Source organism: Tilletiopsis washingtonensis (assembly GCF_003144115.1).
Source record: "Tilletiopsis washingtonensis strain MCA 4186 unplaced genomic scaffold FA09scaffold_21, whole genome shotgun sequence".
Taxonomy (NCBI): domain Eukaryota; kingdom Fungi; phylum Basidiomycota; class Exobasidiomycetes; order Entylomatales; genus Tilletiopsis; species Tilletiopsis washingtonensis.
Window position 1 is genome coordinate 372,292 of NW_020312018.1, and position 15,701 is coordinate 387,992.

At 67.0% G+C, this 15,701-nt stretch overlaps 6 protein-coding genes across 6 annotated transcripts; 2 read left to right on the top strand and 4 right to left on the bottom strand.

The window, feature by feature from the left end:
• Nucleotides 1–850: 850 nt before the first annotated feature.
• Nucleotides 851–2,360, bottom strand: FA09DRAFT_137285 (hypothetical protein). Its single transcript, XM_025739110.1, has 4 exons — nucleotides 2,065–2,360; nucleotides 1,746–2,004; nucleotides 1,274–1,691; nucleotides 851–1,213 (listed from the first exon to the last, which is right to left on the bottom strand). Exons 1-4 carry the CDS (start codon nucleotides 2,304–2,306, stop codon nucleotides 1,023–1,025), a joined length of 1,110 nt encoding a protein of 369 aa, XP_025595969.1. The 5' UTR covers nucleotides 2,307–2,360; the 3' UTR covers nucleotides 851–1,022.
• Nucleotides 2,361–2,591: 231 nt separating this feature from the next.
• On the top strand, nucleotides 2,592–4,323 carry FA09DRAFT_322347 (mitochondrial carrier; the record flags this gene model as incomplete). Its single annotated transcript, XM_025741050.1, has 4 exons — nucleotides 2,592–2,927; nucleotides 3,133–3,284; nucleotides 3,462–3,588; nucleotides 3,835–4,323. The coding sequence occupies 4 exons, from the start codon at nucleotides 2,592–2,594 to the stop codon at nucleotides 4,174–4,176; spliced, it is 957 nt and encodes a 318-aa protein (XP_025595970.1). The 3' UTR covers nucleotides 4,177–4,323.
• FA09DRAFT_362734 (hypothetical protein) lies at nucleotides 4,084–9,273 on the bottom strand. Its single transcript, XM_025745506.1, has 2 exons — nucleotides 4,695–9,273; nucleotides 4,084–4,626 (listed from the first exon to the last, which is right to left on the bottom strand). The coding sequence occupies exons 1-2, from the start codon at nucleotides 9,035–9,037 to the stop codon at nucleotides 4,548–4,550; spliced, it is 4,422 nt and encodes a 1,473-aa protein (XP_025595971.1). The 5' UTR covers nucleotides 9,038–9,273; the 3' UTR covers nucleotides 4,084–4,547.
• An 806-nt stretch (nucleotides 9,274–10,079) lies between these two features.
• FA09DRAFT_332007 (hypothetical protein) lies at nucleotides 10,080–10,707 on the bottom strand (the record flags this gene model as incomplete). Its single annotated transcript, XM_025743274.1, has 1 exon — nucleotides 10,080–10,707. The coding sequence occupies exon 1, from the start codon at nucleotides 10,415–10,417 to the stop codon at nucleotides 10,082–10,084; it is 336 nt and encodes a 111-aa protein (XP_025595972.1). The 5' UTR covers nucleotides 10,418–10,707.
• Nucleotides 10,708–11,078: 371 nt separating this feature from the next.
• On the top strand, nucleotides 11,079–12,259 carry FA09DRAFT_332008 (hypothetical protein). Its single transcript, XM_025743275.1, has 2 exons — nucleotides 11,079–11,534; nucleotides 11,608–12,259. The coding sequence occupies exons 1-2, from the start codon at nucleotides 11,097–11,099 to the stop codon at nucleotides 12,244–12,246; spliced, it is 1,077 nt and encodes a 358-aa protein (XP_025595973.1). The 5' UTR covers nucleotides 11,079–11,096; the 3' UTR covers nucleotides 12,247–12,259.
• Nucleotides 12,160–14,864, bottom strand: FA09DRAFT_332010 (hypothetical protein). The gene is made up of 4 exons (XM_025743276.1): nucleotides 14,260–14,864; nucleotides 13,133–13,643; nucleotides 12,923–13,034; nucleotides 12,160–12,861 (listed from the first exon to the last, which is right to left on the bottom strand). The coding sequence occupies exons 1-4, from the start codon at nucleotides 14,631–14,633 to the stop codon at nucleotides 12,527–12,529; spliced, it is 1,332 nt and encodes a 443-aa protein (XP_025595974.1). The 5' UTR covers nucleotides 14,634–14,864; the 3' UTR covers nucleotides 12,160–12,526.
• Between the last annotated feature and the right edge of the window lie 837 nt (nucleotides 14,865–15,701).

Here is a 15,701-nt window from a genome sequence, read left to right on the forward strand (position 1 = left end):
TTAATAAAGCCTCGGTGAATTCGGTGAAGTGAGCGCTGGCGATGTACGTTGCAGTGTCACTGCGGTGCACATCGCTAGCGCTCTCCTGCCTGCTTTCATCAAGTCTCGACCAGTGCACCATACGAGGCACACACGCAGGCCTCTTGCCGCAAGACTCGCCCTTCGAGAAGCCTCGCTCGTCGCCCGTCCACGCGTCTCGCGCCTTGCCTCGCCTCTTCTCTCCGCTCCCTCCACGCCAACCCGGCTCGACATCGGCTACTTGCATCGCTCAAGGCTTCATTTGGTGCCAACCAGACAGATCCTGGCGAGGCACGTTGCAGTGTCACTGCAGTGCGCCCCTCTAGCGTCTGTGCGATCGGCACGATCTAGCCTTGATCGATGCTTGGCACGACACCGACGTGTCCATTCCTCGAGCGCCGCTTCAAAGCCATTCAGACTCGGCGCCCCTTCTCGCCGAAGACTCCCCGACGAGCATCACCTCGTCTTCGTCCATTGCCTTTCTTCCTTCTTCGGCGTCTCATCGCCGGTCGATGGCATCGCACCGACTGCTTGGCGTCAAGCCTTCGGCATCGTCTGCATGCATCGATGCATCCTTATGTCGTAGATCCAGGGCAGCTTCCGAAGGGTGATGCAGCAAATGCAGCGTTCTTCGCTAGCTGCCATGGATCTACGCTGTAAGGCTGCATCGATGCATCGCCCCACCCTCTCTCACACACACGCACACGCACACGCACACGCACACGCACACGCACACGCACACGCACACACACACACACGTCTCGCGTCTGCCAGGCCTTGCGCCCACGGTCACGGCTCCTCGGCCACTTCGAGCAGCGCTCCATCGGCCGCTCTACGCTTCGCAACAACAAAGGAACGAACACATTCCCCTTTATCCTTCCATCAAACCCTCCCACACCCCCTTGTGCCTCATCATCTCCTTCTAATCCACGGTGTCCACACGCACCTCATCGCGCGTGACAAGTGTTGCATAAGAGGCTATGAATCACATGCGTGCCACGCCGCTACCAGCGCCGCGATGAAGAGGACCCTTGCGTCCGTCGCGCGCATGAGCGTGCCCGCGCTCGAGGAGGCGCCTGTGGTAGTCGACGCCGGTGCAGCTGCTGTACTGCTTCCACCGCCGCCGCCGCTGCCGCTCGTCGTGCCTCGCGGTTGAGTGGAAGAAGACGAAGCAGAAGTGGAAGAGTTGAGCGACCTAGGCAGCGCAAGAGCGTCAGTGCGGGAAAGTGTGGGGAAAAGGAGAGAAAAGACGCACGCAGAAGCAAGTAGCCATTCGATCGCGCCTGCGATGTGCGATTGAAAGACGGGCATCTGGGCTCGCAGTGCTTCGTCAGCTTTCGTGCTAGGAGGCAAGAGGAGATCGGGAGACAGGGGACTGTGCGCACCTGCCAAGTGCCCTCATCGTGTCCCAAGCTGGTATAAAAGCTCCTTCCGCTCCCACCTCTCGGGCTCGGGCCTCCTTGATAATCATCCAGTCCGCCTCCCAGCGTGCCTTGCGCGGGCACATCGAGCAGCGAGCCTTCGCGATACCACGCTAGCGGCTGCGGCGTGCCTTCGGAGCCGTTGCGGAAGCCAAGTGCGTTGACGCCGGGGTCGGAGTAGGAGGAAGCGGGCGTGAGGAGCACGGTGGCCGAGGAAGGAAGAGAACGAGGGTCGGTGCGGAAGTGATACATCTTTCACCATTGTTCATCAGCTTAAATGCAGTGGTCTTCGCTGCGGCGACTCACCTCCTCATAGATGCCCACCTCTCCCTCCCACTGCCTCGTACTTTCGTGCTCCCTCGTCAGCGCGCGCACCGTGACGTTCTGCACGGGCGCATGATAGTCGAAGAAGGCGCCGACGAGGCGGCCGTACCAGGGCACGCCGTAGTTGCAGTTGGCGGCACTGTGGATGCCCAGAAAGCTGCCGCCGCGCTCGATGTAGTCGGCGAGCGAGGCGGCCTGGGAGGCCGTGAGCAGCGGCCCGACGGCCGGCGGATCGACGTCGCTGAAGCGCATCGGGCGTGAGCGCACGCAGCAGCGAGAGCGCGGCGAGGCAGAAACGCACGTATTCATCACTCCCACCACGACGCTGTACCCCTGCAGCTGGCCCATCACCGCGGCGTCATCCGACACGATAGCCTCCCACCTGCCCTCGCAGAGCGTCTGGATAGTGGAGACGGCAGTGTCGATGGAGGAGTGCCGATAGGCGCCCGGGGCGGTGGCGGTGAAGAGGAGGATGCGAGGGAGCGACTGAGCGTGGGTGATTGCTGCAGCTGCGGCTGCGAGGAGCAGGAGAAGGCGACGCATGGCGCCCAGCACGCAGAGAAGAGGGCGAGGAGGGGAAAGGGATGTGGAGGGGAGGCAAGCGCGCCGCAGCGCCAAGGCTCACCGTCGCACGACGCAGCGATTACAACCCCAAGACGCGATTCTGTAGTCTGCGACGCCGCATTGTTGTATTCGACGTCGCGCCCACGCCAAGCCACAGCCGCTCGGAGCAGGCGGCTCGGCGACCGACGCGTTGCCGGGGCCGCTCGCGCTGCTGCTTCCCCACACTCAGCGGCCTCTCCTTCTCCTCCCACCTGCACCGCCGCCATGTCGTCGTCCGCGCTGCCTCCCGCGCCGGCGCTGTCGCCCGCGCCCGCGCCCGCGCCCGCCGCCGCCGCCGTCGGCACGCGGCAGTCGCAGCCCCTCACCTACCTCGCCGCGCTGCTCGGCGCCTGCACCTCGGCCGTCGTCACCAATCCCTTCGACATCATCAAGGTGCGCCAGCAGCTCTCGGCGTCGCGCGAGATTCCGCGCCTCGCCAGCGTCGTCGCGGGCATGTATCGCGGCGAGGGCGTGCGCAGCTTCGGCAACGGCGTCACCGCGAGCGTCGTGCGCGAGGCGAGCTACGGCACGATTCGCATGGGCGGGTACGATGTCGTCAAGGTGCGTTGCCGTTCGCGGGGCTTGTGAGACGGGAGAAGCGGGACAGGGAGGGGCCGGCAGGCTCGGGCAGGGCAGTGCGCAGGAGACTGCGACGCAAGGGCGACGAGCACAGCAGCAGCACGTCGCGTCGCACTCCGCCTCCTCCTTGCCCTGCCCCTCTCTCGCTTGGCCTCCGCCGCGACTGACGCCCCAGCTCTGGCGCTAGACATGGTATGCGCCGCTCCTCGCAGACTTTCCCCTGCTGCAGAAGCTCGCAGCGGGCATCACCTCGGGCGCCGTCGGCGCGCTGATTGCCAGTCCGGCGGATCTCGTCAAGGTCAAGATGCAGGCTGTGCGGCCCGAGGGAAGACCACCTTAGTACGTAGCTGCGCGAGCCGGGGTGTGCGTTTGCACGAGCAAGAACTGTGTGCCAGGGCAGAGGCGGGAGTTGAGCCTTGTGCCGACGCTGACCGAGAGCGCACAAGGCAAGGCCGTGCCTCTCGCATGTCCCGCCTAGCCTCTTCCACTGCTGACTCTCACGTGCCCTCGCAACAGCCCAAATACCCTCGCCGCCTTCATCGGCGTATACCGCTCCGGCGGCGGAGGAACAGCAGGGATAAAGGCCTTGTGGAGAGGCGTAGGACCGACTGTGTTGCGCGCCAGTATTCTCACGAGTAGCCAGGTGCGTCTTCGCTCTCTCTTGCGCGCTCGAGAACGGGCGGTGAGCGATTGGAGATTGTTGTAAGGAGAAGGTGCGCAACTTGGAGGCATGGACACCTCGAACCGGCCAGTGTCGCGCACTGCTCGAGTCAACAGCTGAGAGGGGACTCGAGTGGCATCGCCTCTCTCTCCCCCCGCTCCGCCAGCCCAGCTCACACACAAATCCTGCCTTGCCTCCTCGTTCCGTCTCGCTTGACGCAAATAACAGGTGGGATGCTACGACGAAGTCAAGACGCGCTTGAAACGCAGTGGCGCAAGAGAAGGGCTTGGCCTGCACTTTTCCAGCAGCATGGTCGCTGGCTTCATAGCCTCGGCCACATCGCAGCCGGTAGACGTGATCAAGGTGCGCCTGATGAACGACACGTCGGCGTCGGGCGTGCGCAGGTATGCCAGCGCGGGGCAGTGCGTCGCCGAGCTGCTCAAGAACGAGGGGCCCCGCGCGTTCTACAAGGGCTTCGCCATGTGCTGGCTCAGACTGGGATGCCACAGCGTCGTGAGCTTGATGCTCTTTGAGCGCTTCAGAGCCATCTTTGGCCTCGCGCCAATCTAGACCGTCCTTCATCTGGCAAGCAAGAGAGAGGAGGCTGAGACAGAGGCGGAGAGTAGAAGGATGCGTTGCAGATGTTTCGCGTCACGAGAAAGACTGGGAGAAGGTGCGGGCAGACGCACGGGTAACGCGGACGAGGGGCATACGTATAGAGAGGGGTGCGGAGAGCGAAGCCGACCGGAGAAGAGGCGAGGGAGCGAGACGGGAGCAGGCAGGGGCATAAGAGATGCGAGGAGGGCTGGCAGAAGAAAAAAGCTCGCCTGCATCCGGGCGGCGAGCGTGGCCGAGAGGGAGCACGAGAGAAGGAGCAACGGGAGAGAGAGAGAGAGCGAAGAGCGAGAGGAGACGGGCTGGACGAGGCAGCGGCGGTGCCCTCAGCGATTGGTGTAGCCTCCAAACTTGCCGGCGTCGGCGTGCTGCGAGGGCTTGATGGCGCGGGAGCGATTGAGGATGCTGGGAATGGAGAGAGATGATCAGCTTTCGCGCGCAACTCGGCCGCACACGCACGCATCGGCACTCACCTGACACTCTTGAGCACTGCCGCTTCGTTGAGCGCCTGAGCCCTCTTCTGTTCCGCGCAATTGCATCCACACGACTCGCATGGCGGGATGGGCGAGCTGGGAATCATCGGACTGGCGGGCGCAAGCAGCGAGTCGTTGCTTCCCGACGCCGCACCCGCAGCCGTGCGCAGCGCCGTCAATTCGGCCGCAAGCTCCGCGATGGCCGCCTCGATCTCCAGCGCGCGCGTGCGCACGACTGCAGCGGCAGAGTTGCCGCCTGCGCCGACCGAGGGCGAGAGCGTCGCCGTCGACTCGGTCGCTGGCGTCGGAGGGAAGTGCGAGAGGGCCAAGGCAGAGGAGCCAGACTCCGAATACGTGCTTGCGCTCGAGTGTGGACGCGCCGCCGCCGACGATGAAGACGAGGCATTGCCGAGCCGCGAGTGTGCAGTGACTGCGAGCGAGCGACTGGATGCAGGAATGGAATGCTGCTGCCCATGCGTGCTGGCGTGGCCCAGACTCGACATGCCGGCGTCGGAAGACGCAAAGGCAGGCGTCATGGGCGACGTCATCGGACTGACGAACTCCTCTGCGCTACGCTTGCTGCCTGGGGCACCCAGCGACGTCAGGGCAGCGTCGATGTCGTGCGAGACACTGGCGTAGCTGGGAGAGCCCAGCTCGCTGCTGCGCACGCTGCTTGACGTACGAGGAGGTGCGCTGTTGTTCGGCTGCCGAAGCGCAGAGGAAGACAGAGCCAGGCCGGCAGGAGGAGCCTTGCGCGGCGACATGCCGTTGCCACTGCTGCCGTTGCTGTAGCCAGCAGGCGCAGCGCCGAGTGCCGAGCCGCCGCCGCTCGAGTGTGAGTCGCCCGAGCGATTCGTGAGCGCCGGAGAGCTGGGCAGCGGAAGCAGACGATTGCCTCCTTCCTCGGGTATCGCAAGTCCACCGAGCGTCGACGTCGGCGGTGGTGCCGCCTTGTCGCTCTCGTCGGCAGTGATACCCAGCGCCGCAGGGTCCAGCATCTCGGCGCCAAAGCCTAGGAACATCGAGCTGACGGGTCTGAGCGAGAGGGCGGGCGCGGCCGTCGTCTCTTCGGCAGGCGCAGCCGAGCCGTTGACCATGAAGGACGGCATGCGGCCCACGCCTGCATTGCCGTGCACCGAGCCGCTCGTCGTGCTCTTGCTCTCTCTGCGAGCGCCATCCTCGAGGCTGTTCTGGCTCGGTCGACTGCTCATGCCTTGAGAATCGAGCTCTTCCTCTGCGTTCTTCTCCTTGCCGAACATGCGCATGAAGCCCGACTTCTTGTTCTTGATGCCGCGGCCCTCTGACGCACTCGAAGGCTGCGGGCCATTGGCAAAGCGATTCGGCTCTGCCACGGCGCGCGCCGCACGTTCTCGCTCTTGCAGCTCGCGCGCCTCTTGGAGCGAGATGAGCTTGTACGGCACACCTTCGTGTGCGCCGACAGACGGCAGCGAGCTCATGCCGCTGGCGCCTGGCATGATGGGCGGCGGCAGTTCGCCTTCGCTGCCGCCGCCGCCGCCAGTCGACGAGCTGCGCATCGGCATAGGCATCGGTGGGGCGCCATTCATCGAGCCGAACGAAGCGGCGCGGGACATGTTGAGCGAGCCTGGCGAGCCCGACATAAGCGATGGACTGAGGCCGCGCGGCGAAGCATCGGCGCCGTGCTGCGGAGGCACGAGCAGTGCAGATGTAGGCGTGGCGGATGACGTGCGAAGATCGAGCTGCGAAGTAGAGGCGTTGGGATGCTCAAGAGGCGCGCCCATGTAGCTCTCCGGCGACATGTGTCCCGAGGCAGACGTGGAGCGCGAATTGGGGTTGGGAAACGTGAACTGTCCCGAGGCGCTCATGTTCGGCGATGGCAGCGGACTGGTGCCAGGCGAAGGACCGCGGGGCACCAGCTGGCCGTCAGCCAGGAACGTGCTGCTGCGCTTGTAGCCCACACCTCCGGCGTTGCGAGGGGCAATGTTGCCGCTCGGACTGCGGGCGGGCGTCTGCAGCGCGCGCGGAGCCAGATTCGGGCTTCGAGGTGCCGGACTAGGCGTGCGAGGCAGGAAGGCCGGCTCCTTCAAGCCGCGCGTCGAGGCGCCTGCAGCCGCAGCGCTCAGTCCGCCAATGTTGGGGCCGTTCGGCGCAGCGGCGGTGCCGAGTGCACTCAGATGTTGAGGTGCCGCACTCGCAGGACTCGTGGCAGCAGTGCTGCTCGTCATGCTCGGGCCTGACGAGCGCGTGCTGCTCTGCACACTGGTGCCGCCGCCGCTCTCTGCACTCGTGCTGCCGCGTCCGCCGCTGCCGCCCGTGATGGTGCCAGTGCTCGTCGCCGTCGACATGCTGCCCGCCGAGGTCGAGGCCAGGGGGTGGACGGGTAGGCCACCTGGCTGCTGCTGCGAAGAGGCTGCGTAGCTCTGCGGCGCCAGTGGCGAGTGCGCGCGCATGGGTGGCGAGCTCGGCGAGACAAACTCGTCGGACGTCGAGCCAGGCAGGCTGAGGCTGTTGCCTCGCTCCTCGCTGCCTGCCGCGCTGTGCCAGCTAGGCGCCGAAGACATGCCGCCCTGTGCCTGAGCACCAGGCACAGCAGGAGCGCCTCCTTTCCTGCCAAATGCCTTTGCGAATTTGCCACGCTTGCCGGCGGGCGTCGCCGAGGCTGCAAGACCGAGGCCTTTGAGCATGCCCGCAGCGCTCGAGCTGACGCTCTTGGAGCGAGACCGACGCGTGGCCTCGAGTTCATGCTCCGATGCCTCGCTCGCCAGATCCACGGCGCCGCCTCCTCCTCGACTGGAAGCGAGCGAGCCGCGCGTGTCGCTGGAGGGCATCGATGGCGGTGGGTAGGCTGGCGACTTCGGCACGCGGCTAGCGTCGGTGCTGGGCCTGGGCCATCCAAAGCCTCTTGATCCGCTCGACGAAGGAGCATCTCCACTCTGACTCGGCCTCGAGCTCGAGCTAGAGCGTCCCTCTCCGCCGCGCGAGTACTTGCTGCCGCTGCTCGGCATCTCCTCCTCCTCCTCTGCGCCCAACTCCCACGGCGCCGGCGAGTTCTTCTTGAGTTTCGGCCCAAGACTGCTCATGCGCTGCAAGTCGCTGGGCCCAGCCTGCAGTGCGACGAGACGCTGCTCCTCCTCCTCGCCATCCGCGTAGCTCAGCACCGGCGAGCGGTCCTTGCGGCCGCGCGTCTTGCGCTGCGGCACCGAGGGCGCGCGTGCTGCCCCGCCGCTGCTGCCGGCGCCGCCGAACGCGGGGCTGCGCGGCGAGACGAGAGCCGGCGAGCCTCTTCGACTGCCACTCTTGGAGCGCGCCATGTCGCTGTTGAGAGCCGAGAGCGTGTCGCGCGACACATCCTCCTCCTCCTCCTCTTCCACATGCGTGGCGTTCGTCGAGCGGCTCGCGTCCTGCTCCTCGGCCGCGTCGGACGAGAGCATTTCGAACTCTGCGGGCAGTGCGCCTTCGGGCGGCAGCTCTGCGGATCGTTCCGCAGCGGCGTCAAACTCCTCGAGCCCGCTGCTGGATGCGTGAGAAGGACGGCGCCCCCACTGAGCATCGCCCTCGGTGGCGGGACTGTACATGCTCATCGGCGAGCGATCGAGGATGCTTTGGCTCTGCTCTTCCGGCGCCTGGCGCTGCAGTGCCGCCGGCGGCTGGGAAGGCGCAGCAGCAGAGGCGCTCATCTGCTGTGCGCGCAGCGCCATGGCCGGCGTGATGCCGGGCATGGGCGGCGCTGCTCGGCGCTTGGGCGCGCCCGCTGCGCTCGTCGAGGCGGTCGAGATGACGCTGGCGCGCGAGGCGGGCGCGCCGCGGCCCGCCCACATGCTCGAGGCGACGCTGGAGCCGCGCGCGTGGCCGTACGTGCTGCGCGAATCGGCGTATGGATCGTCTTCGTCGCGCTGCCCGTCCACGGCGCCCGCCAGCCCCTCGTCGGCGTCGTCGGCGTGCGGCGCGTCGAGGCGCTCGGCCAGCGGCGCCTCGTTGCCGTCCCAGCTGGCGGCGTCGCTGAAGCGGTCGCCCTCGCCGCCGAACTCGGAGCTGAGGCCGGGGCTGGGCAGCGGCGCATGCTGCGACAGGCTGGGCGACGCGGCGCCAAAGGCATGCGCATAGCCCGCGCCGTCGCCGTCGCCGTCGCCGCCCCACACGACATCGGCGTTGCCCGGCGCCTCGCTCCAGGCGCTGGGCGGGCGGTAGGCGCGCACCGCCTCGGCCGCCGAGGCGTGCGCCTCGACGGCGCGCGCCAGGTCGCGCGACTTGGAGCCGGGCAGCGCGGGTGCGGCGCGCCGCGGCGGCGGCACGGCGCCGACGCGCAAGCCGTTGGAGGAGAGCGAGGGAGAGAGGGGAGCAGCGCTCATCACGGCTGCGCTCATCCGCGGCGGCGGGCGAGAGGTGAGAGTGGTGAAGAGCAGAGAGCTTGACGGCGGCGGCGGCTGAGGCGCGGATGCGCCGGCCCTCGAGCCTCACGCGCGCTGGGGCGCCCGGAGGTGTTTGGGCCCTTGCGGCGATCCGAGCGCGCGCGTGTCGGTCGCGCGGGCGCGGGCGCGTGCGGCGGTGCGGGCGCTGCGTGGACAAGAGGTGGCGCGCAGCTGGGTGCGGCCGACTGAGGGGTGCCTGCGGTGGTATAGGGCAGAGGGTATGGACGATGGCGGCGGAGGCGAGAGGTGCGCCGGCCGCGAGAGCGAGGCGAGGTGTTCCTCGCCATGCCGCGCGTGCATGTGGCGCGTGTTGCGCTCGCTGCTCCGCTGTGCCGCCCGCGCCGCGCCCAACGGCGGCGTGCCGCTGCTGCGCCCCCCTCCCGCCCCGTCAGCCACGCCGCACGCCGCGCAAAGTGCCGCCGGCGCGAGCCACAGGAGCCGCATCAGCGTCTGATGCGGCGGCAAGGTGCTCGACGCGACGCGCCTCAGGAGCGCCGCCGCTGCCTCTGCCTCCTCTGCGGCAGAGCGGCAGAGCGCACCTCGGATGGGGCTGCGCAGGTGTGCTGCAGGGCCGGGCGTCGGTGCAGTAGCGCCTCTGGCCGCTGCGACGCTGCGGCCTGCCTTCTGGAGCGCTGCCTTTGCGCTGGTCATCTGCGCGCCCAGCGAGTGCTGCTGCAAGCCGCCGCACGCAGGAACGCAGGCTGCATGGCCCGTGGGCCGCGCCGTGGCCGTGGCCGAGCATCCGCTGCCGCCATGCGCGCAGCGCAGCACGACAGCGCAGCCCTGCACACTGAGCGGCTGCATGCTGGTGCCTTGAGAGACGCGGCCATGGCCATGGGATAGAGCTGCCCGGCTCGCCAACTCCGACGGTGCAGAAGAACACCTCCGGGAGGCGCGCGTGGCTCCACGGCGGTGAGATGAAAGCGCCGCGAGAGGTGCAGCGGTGCCGGCCTCCGAGCAGCCGCGCGCGAGCACGGCTTCATCAAGAGCGGCATCAGCTCAACTCGGCGCCACGGCACATGCCGTCGGGCCCACATTAGTCTGAGCCGAGTCAGCGTAAGGGTGCAGAGCACGGCAGAGACGGCGACGCTCGAGCGCTTCGCGCAGATGCGCGCGCTGACTCAGACTCGCTTGCGCTCCTCGCTCTCGCGCCAAGCTGTGAGACAGGGTGCCGAGCGCAGCCGCGAGCCGACGCAAGGGTGCAGAGCAGCATGGCAGTCTCAGCGAGCTTGTCAAGCGCCTCTGCTCGGTCTGCCTGCTGCGCGACGGAGGTTGAGCAGCGGCGAGGCCAAGGGAAAGAGGCAGAGCGTCGCAGGCTGCTGCCCGCTGCAGCATCTGGGCGGCAGACAGGCGTGCGACCTCCTCGTGTGCCACCTGCGGCCGTCAACGGCAGCCCGATGGCGGCGCGGGAACAGTCGCAGCACACGACGCTGCCCTGGCCGTTGCACCGAGATGAAGGCGCATGGCACCAACGTGCGCGTGGCGAGGCGAGGAGAGGGCAAGCACAAGGCATGGAGGAAAGCGGCTAGGACGCGCAAGGAGGCGCCCGCGTAGTGCCTCCCTGCGACGCCTCGCCACGCCGCCTGCTTCGCCCCAGCGCTGTGGTTGGAGGCCGTGGAATCTGCCATTCGAGCATCCCACCCTGGTCGTGCCGCCTCGGAGCTCGTCGCCGCATGCTCAGCAGCCCAGGTCGACTTTGAGGGCCTTGTGCAAGCGCGAGAAGCTGCATGCGCACAGGCCGCACGAAGGCCGCGCGCACGGGCAGAGCATCGCTGCGGCGCCCAGCGACACTGTCGCACGATCCCTGCCAGGTGCAGAACTTGCTCGACTGCCTCACCATGAGATTGCGAGACCGAAAGAGTGTGTCGCAGGCGGAGCAGGAGCGCACAAGGGAGGGCCAGCGAAGGCAGATGCCGGCGGCGCTGCACTGGCGCGCGTCACGTGCGCGCCGCCTGCCCAAAAGGAGCACAGCCTTGCCTCGCGCGCCTTGCTTCTCCACTCCCTCCAGCCCAGCATGCCCTCCCGCTCGCGCAGCGACTCGTCCGGCTCTCGCGCCTCCAGCTCTTCCTCTTCAAGCGCCGGCGATGCGCATGCCGCAGCTCTGGCGGCGCTGCAGGCTCACGGCGCCGACTTCCTCGCCGCCTGTGGCATGGCTCCAGCCGCCGCCGCCGCCGCTGCCGAGGACGACGACCACGACGATGACGCAGAGGACCATGAGGGGGAGCCGCCGGCTGCACGAGCAACGGCGGGCAGCACGGTTGCTGCCTCTGCCGCTTCCGCCTCTGCGCACAAGCAGCTCGCATCCGCTGCGCCAGAGGTGCGCACGCAAGCGGCGGGCAAGAAGCGCGCCCGCGAGCCTGTCACGGTCGTCTTTGAGCAGACGGGGCGGCGACGAACAGGCGATGAGGCGAGCGGCGGCGATGCGCAGCGCGGGAGTGCGAGGGACTTCATGGTGCGTTTGCCTCGCTCGAGCCGCAGAAGGCGCGCAAGGCGGCGGCTGACTCTGGCTCCATGTGGCATGGCAGTCGTCGAAGGTGCAGCGAGTGCATACCTCTCAGGCCGCCGGCTCAAGTCGCAAGAGCGGCGTGACGTCCGAGGATGAGGCGGACGAGAAGGCTGCGCGAGCAAACGACAAGGAGCTGTCGCATCTCCTCTCCACTACGCTCTTCGCTCCTGGCTCTGGCGCGTCTTCTTCGACGCGCGGACTGTCGCACGGCGACACTGCCGCTCGCCTGGCGGAGCTGGGCGCTAGCAAGAAGGAGTTGAGAGGCGCAACGGTGGGGAGAGGATGGGGAGAGGCGAAAGTCAAGGCTCAAGACATGGCCGCCATGCCTGCCGCCATGCGTGCCGGGATGCGCAAGAAGGAGATGGAGCGCCAGGACAAGCGCGTGGAGCTGGCAAAGGAGCTGGGCACGTACCATACGAGCCTGAAGAAGATGAAGGAGGTGGGCAGCGACCTGATCCTGGGCACGAGAAGGCTGGAGAAGGAACAGAGAACGAGAGAGAAGGGCGTGGGCATGGGAGTCGGCACGTTCAGGAATGGCACGCTGAAGATTGGCAAGGCGGAGAGGGAGAGGATCGAGGGGAGCAGGGGTGGCAAGACGAGGGGACGTGGAGGCAGAGGAGGAGCGGCAGGAAGGGGAGGCAAGCGTGGGAGAGCCTGAATGTCATCTGATCTATCATGCGTTCTGCTGTCACCGGGCCGGGCCTGACGAGCGAGGCGTTGTGCAAGCAGCGCAAGCGAGTGCCAACAAAGGAGCGAGCGCAAAGGAGCGAGCGAATCTGTGTGGTCGAAGCGGGGGAGTGGCCAAAGCTGACCTGGAGCGTGACGGCTTGCCTTCTGCTCTCTGTCAAGAAGATCTTGTGTCGCACACAAAGCCGAAACAAGCCACGTGGGACACGAAGCATAAGATCTGTTCGCTCGCACGACGCTCGGAAGAAGACTCAATGACCATGGCCCACGAGACTCTGCAGTGTCCTCGGCAGCATACTGCCCATGAGCAGCACTGCAATCCTGCCCGACTTGCCCAGCACGTACTTCGGTCGATGTTGCACCGCCGCACTCGGAGGCTGGCTCTCCACATCGCGCTCGCTGCCGCCGACGGCGGAGGAGGCAGCAGGTGGAGCGGGCGGAGTGGCGACGTCGGCGTCGGAGGAGGAAGTGGCGCCGACGGCATGCATGGCGACGAAGAGAAAGGTGCCGCCGGAAAAGGTGAGCGCACAGCCTATTTGCGACTCGTTGACGCTGCCGGAGAAGACGTAGGAGAGGAGAAAGTAGGCTGTTGCGGGACGTAGGCGCGTCAGGTGGGAGGAGAGAGGGAGGGAAGCGGAGAGACGTACTGAGCAGAGCGCCGAGTGGAGTACTCAATGCGAAAATGAACACGGCTCGTCGAATGTCGGAGCGCGCGACGTGCTGCGCCATGAGGAGGGTGCAGAGACCGAATGCCGCTGGCTGTCAGACAAGACGTGCGGGAAGTCAATTGCGGCATGAAGGTGAGCAGAGCAGCAGGGCATCGTAGCTCCGCCGTCGCATAGGAGCAGTCGACTCACAGCCTTGTGTATCATAATGGCCAGCCACACGACAATCTTCAAGCTCTCGTCATCCGAGCGTGCCGATGCTCCCATCGCAATGCCATCCGCCGCGGCGTGGATGACGAGGCCTGCCACACTGGCAAATGCCGCCTTCATGCCTTGAGGTTGAGGCTCCCGACGCGTCTCCATCACTGCGGCGCTGGCTTCGCGCACGCCGGAAGGGGAGGAGGGTTTGTAGCGCTCGCCGAGACTGGACGCCGAGCCAGAGGCACTCCCGCTGCGCACCAGACGCAGTGCCTCTGTCCTGCTCCCGCCATTTCCATGTCCCGTCTCCGCGAGATCCTCCGAGCTGCTCGAGCTGCCCGACTCGGTCGTGGCGCTGTGCGAGTGGCCCGAGACGTGCGAGTGCGAGTGCCCGTGCGGAGCGTGCGAGGAGAACGAACGACTGAGGCGAGCATGCGCGTGCCCGGCGCCGTGGTGATGCCCATGCGTGTCGTGTCCGGAGGTGGGCGAGGTGATCTGATCGATGCTGTTGTTGCGCACGGTCGTCAGTGGCAGACGGGGGCGCGACCGACAAGAGCAGAATCCGTGGCAGAAGCTCTGGCACGCGAAGAAGCATGGACGATCATCCGGCCTCTTCTGTCACCACGCGAAAGGAGGTGCTCATAGCCACAACACTCTTTCTCCATCAAAGCGTCCTCGCCTCCACTGCCTCCACTCGGGTGCAGTCTGTGCATGTGCACGCCTACCTTGATGCAGACGAGAGAGAGCCAGACTGGGCGTCGAAGCACGCGACACTCTACTGCTGCCACACAGACCTCATGGGCTGGCCTGCCGCTGCACAGTGCCGTTGCGCAGATGCCAGCAGCGCAGCGTTCCTGCAGAGCAGCTAGCCTGGCGCACGACATTCTCCTGCTTCCGCTCCGACAGCCTCGCCCGCTTGCCCCGTCACTACTGCTCGTTGCTCTTCGCGCTCCTTCACAGCGCTCTTTCTCTCTCCACCTTGGCCCCTCCACCTTCGGCCCTTCGCCTCTTCGCCTCTGCCCCTCCACCTTTCGCCCTCCGCGCTCCCCTGCACTCCCTTCTCGCAAGTAGCGCTGCCTCTCCTCTCTCCTCTCTCTCTCGCAGCTCGCAGCACCACTCACACAAACATGACCAAGAAGCCCGCGAGCAGCGTCGCGCCGAGCAGCGTCTCGGCGTTCCACCGCGGCTCTGCGTGCCCATGCTCCTCGTGCTCCTCGTGGCGCCTCATCAGCACCATCATGCCGCCTCTCACCGCTCCGCCTGCGCCTGTGCTCGCCGTCGCGTGCGCATGGGCGCCGGCGGCCAGCTTGCTCTGCGCGCGAAAGAGCGCCGCCGTGCCCTCGGGAATGACGACGGTCATGGCTGCGCCGCAGAGGAGGCCGGCGCCGAGGACCTCGAGCACGCGCGAGGCGGCGGAAGAGAGCGGGAGCAGCAGAGGCAGCTGCCCGAGCAGAAAGGTGCCGAGGAACATGAAGGCCAGAGGCAGGAAGAGCATGGCGGGCGAGCGAAGAGGGGCGGAGAGAGCGGAGAAGCGGAGAGATGCCAGGAAGGGCGAGAGAGAGAGAGAGGTGCGAGAAGGTGAAGAGGGCGAGAGAGAGAGGTGCGAGAAGGTGAAGAGGGCGAAAGAGGAGGGTGGAGCGCTGGGATTATAAGTGATGTCGCAGCATGGGTATGGGAGCGTGACGCCGGCGAGAGAGAGGCCGATGGGGTTTTGAGGGTGGGGCTGTGGCAGTCGAAAGGAGAGATTGAGGCACGCCCCTCGGGGCTCGAGCCTCTCGCGCACGCCGCACCTGCCCGCCGCCCGCGTCGGCACCGCCTTCTCGCCGTCGCGCATGACATCGCTCCTGCACGCCTGCTGCAGCCCTGCCTTGACGCATGGGCCGCTCCCTGCGACACACGCACCGCAGCGGTCACAAGAAGCAAGCCACGAACACGTGCGGGATATTGAGCTGCTTTCCGACGAAGGCCACGCCGAGCAGCTGGCAACGAAGGCCGACAGCCCGCTGAGGTGAGGCGAAAGTGGAGACGGCGGCGCGCAGACGGCCAAGGTCCAGCGGCCGATGAGGTCCTCACGCATGCGGACACGCCGTGGGAACAGCGAACGGCATGCGCGCTAGGCGCCGATCTCGCACCGCAGCACCCAGCGGGGCGCCGCATGACGACGACCGTGGGCGAGGCCTGCTGCGCGCAGAGCGGCATCGCACGCCGAGCCAAGACGAAGGGCGTCGAGAAGATGCTCGAGTTCGAGGCTCGGCTTGCGGCTCGCATGGCGCAGCAGCGGGGCGCAGCTCGAGGCGCGATGGCGAGAGCGGCAAGCTTGCGCGGCAGACGAGCTCTTACGTGCTGCCTCGAACAAGCGACGCCGCCACTCGCTGCGTCTCTGTATGTGCTGCCAGGCAGGCCGAGCGGAGCGGCGCTCAGTCTGCACGAACGCAGAAGACGCGCATCGGGCGCATCCAAGAGGGGGCCAAGGCGCAGCGGGAGAGTGGAGCGGAGGGGTCGAGCGTGGGAGCAGCGTTCCTGGCGCGACGCACGAGATCATTCGCGCGACGTTGCGGCCGAA

Bases quoted from the DNA above. Each gene is read 5' to 3' on its own strand.
- FA09DRAFT_137285 (XM_025739110.1), bottom strand. From the start codon at position 2,306: ATGCGTCGCCTTCTCCTGCTCCTCGCAGCCGCAGCTGCAGCAATCACC. The intron at 2,005-2,064 runs GTGCGTTTCTGC...GATGCGCTTCAG, and splicing joins GTGGTGGGAGTGATGAATAC to CGACGTCGATCCGCCGGCCG. The intron at 1,692-1,745 runs GTGAGTCGCCGC...CAATGGTGAAAG, and splicing joins AGGTGGGCATCTATGAGGAG to ATGTATCACTTCCGCACCGA.
- FA09DRAFT_362734 (XM_025745506.1), bottom strand. From the start codon at position 9,037: ATGAGCGCAGCCGTGATGAGCGCTGCTCCCCTCTCTCCCTCGCTCTCC. The intron at 4,627-4,694 runs GTGAGTGCCGAT...CTCCATTCCCAG, and splicing joins GCAGTGCTCAAGAGTGTCAG to CATCCTCAATCGCTCCCGCG.
- FA09DRAFT_332008 (XM_025743275.1), top strand. From the start codon at position 11,097: ATGCCCTCCCGCTCGCGCAGCGACTCGTCCGGCTCTCGCGCCTCCAGC. The intron at 11,535-11,607 runs GTGCGTTTGCCT...GTGGCATGGCAG, and splicing joins GGAGTGCGAGGGACTTCATG to TCGTCGAAGGTGCAGCGAGT.
- FA09DRAFT_332010 (XM_025743276.1), bottom strand. From the start codon at position 14,633: ATGCTCTTCCTGCCTCTGGCCTTCATGTTCCTCGGCACCTTTCTGCTC. The intron at 13,644-14,259 runs GTGAGTGGTGCT...GCGCAACAACAG, and splicing joins GGCTTCTTGGTCATGTTTGT to CATCGATCAGATCACCTCGC. The intron at 13,035-13,132 runs GTGAGTCGACTG...CTTGTCTGACAG, and splicing joins CCATTATGATACACAAGGCT to CCAGCGGCATTCGGTCTCTG.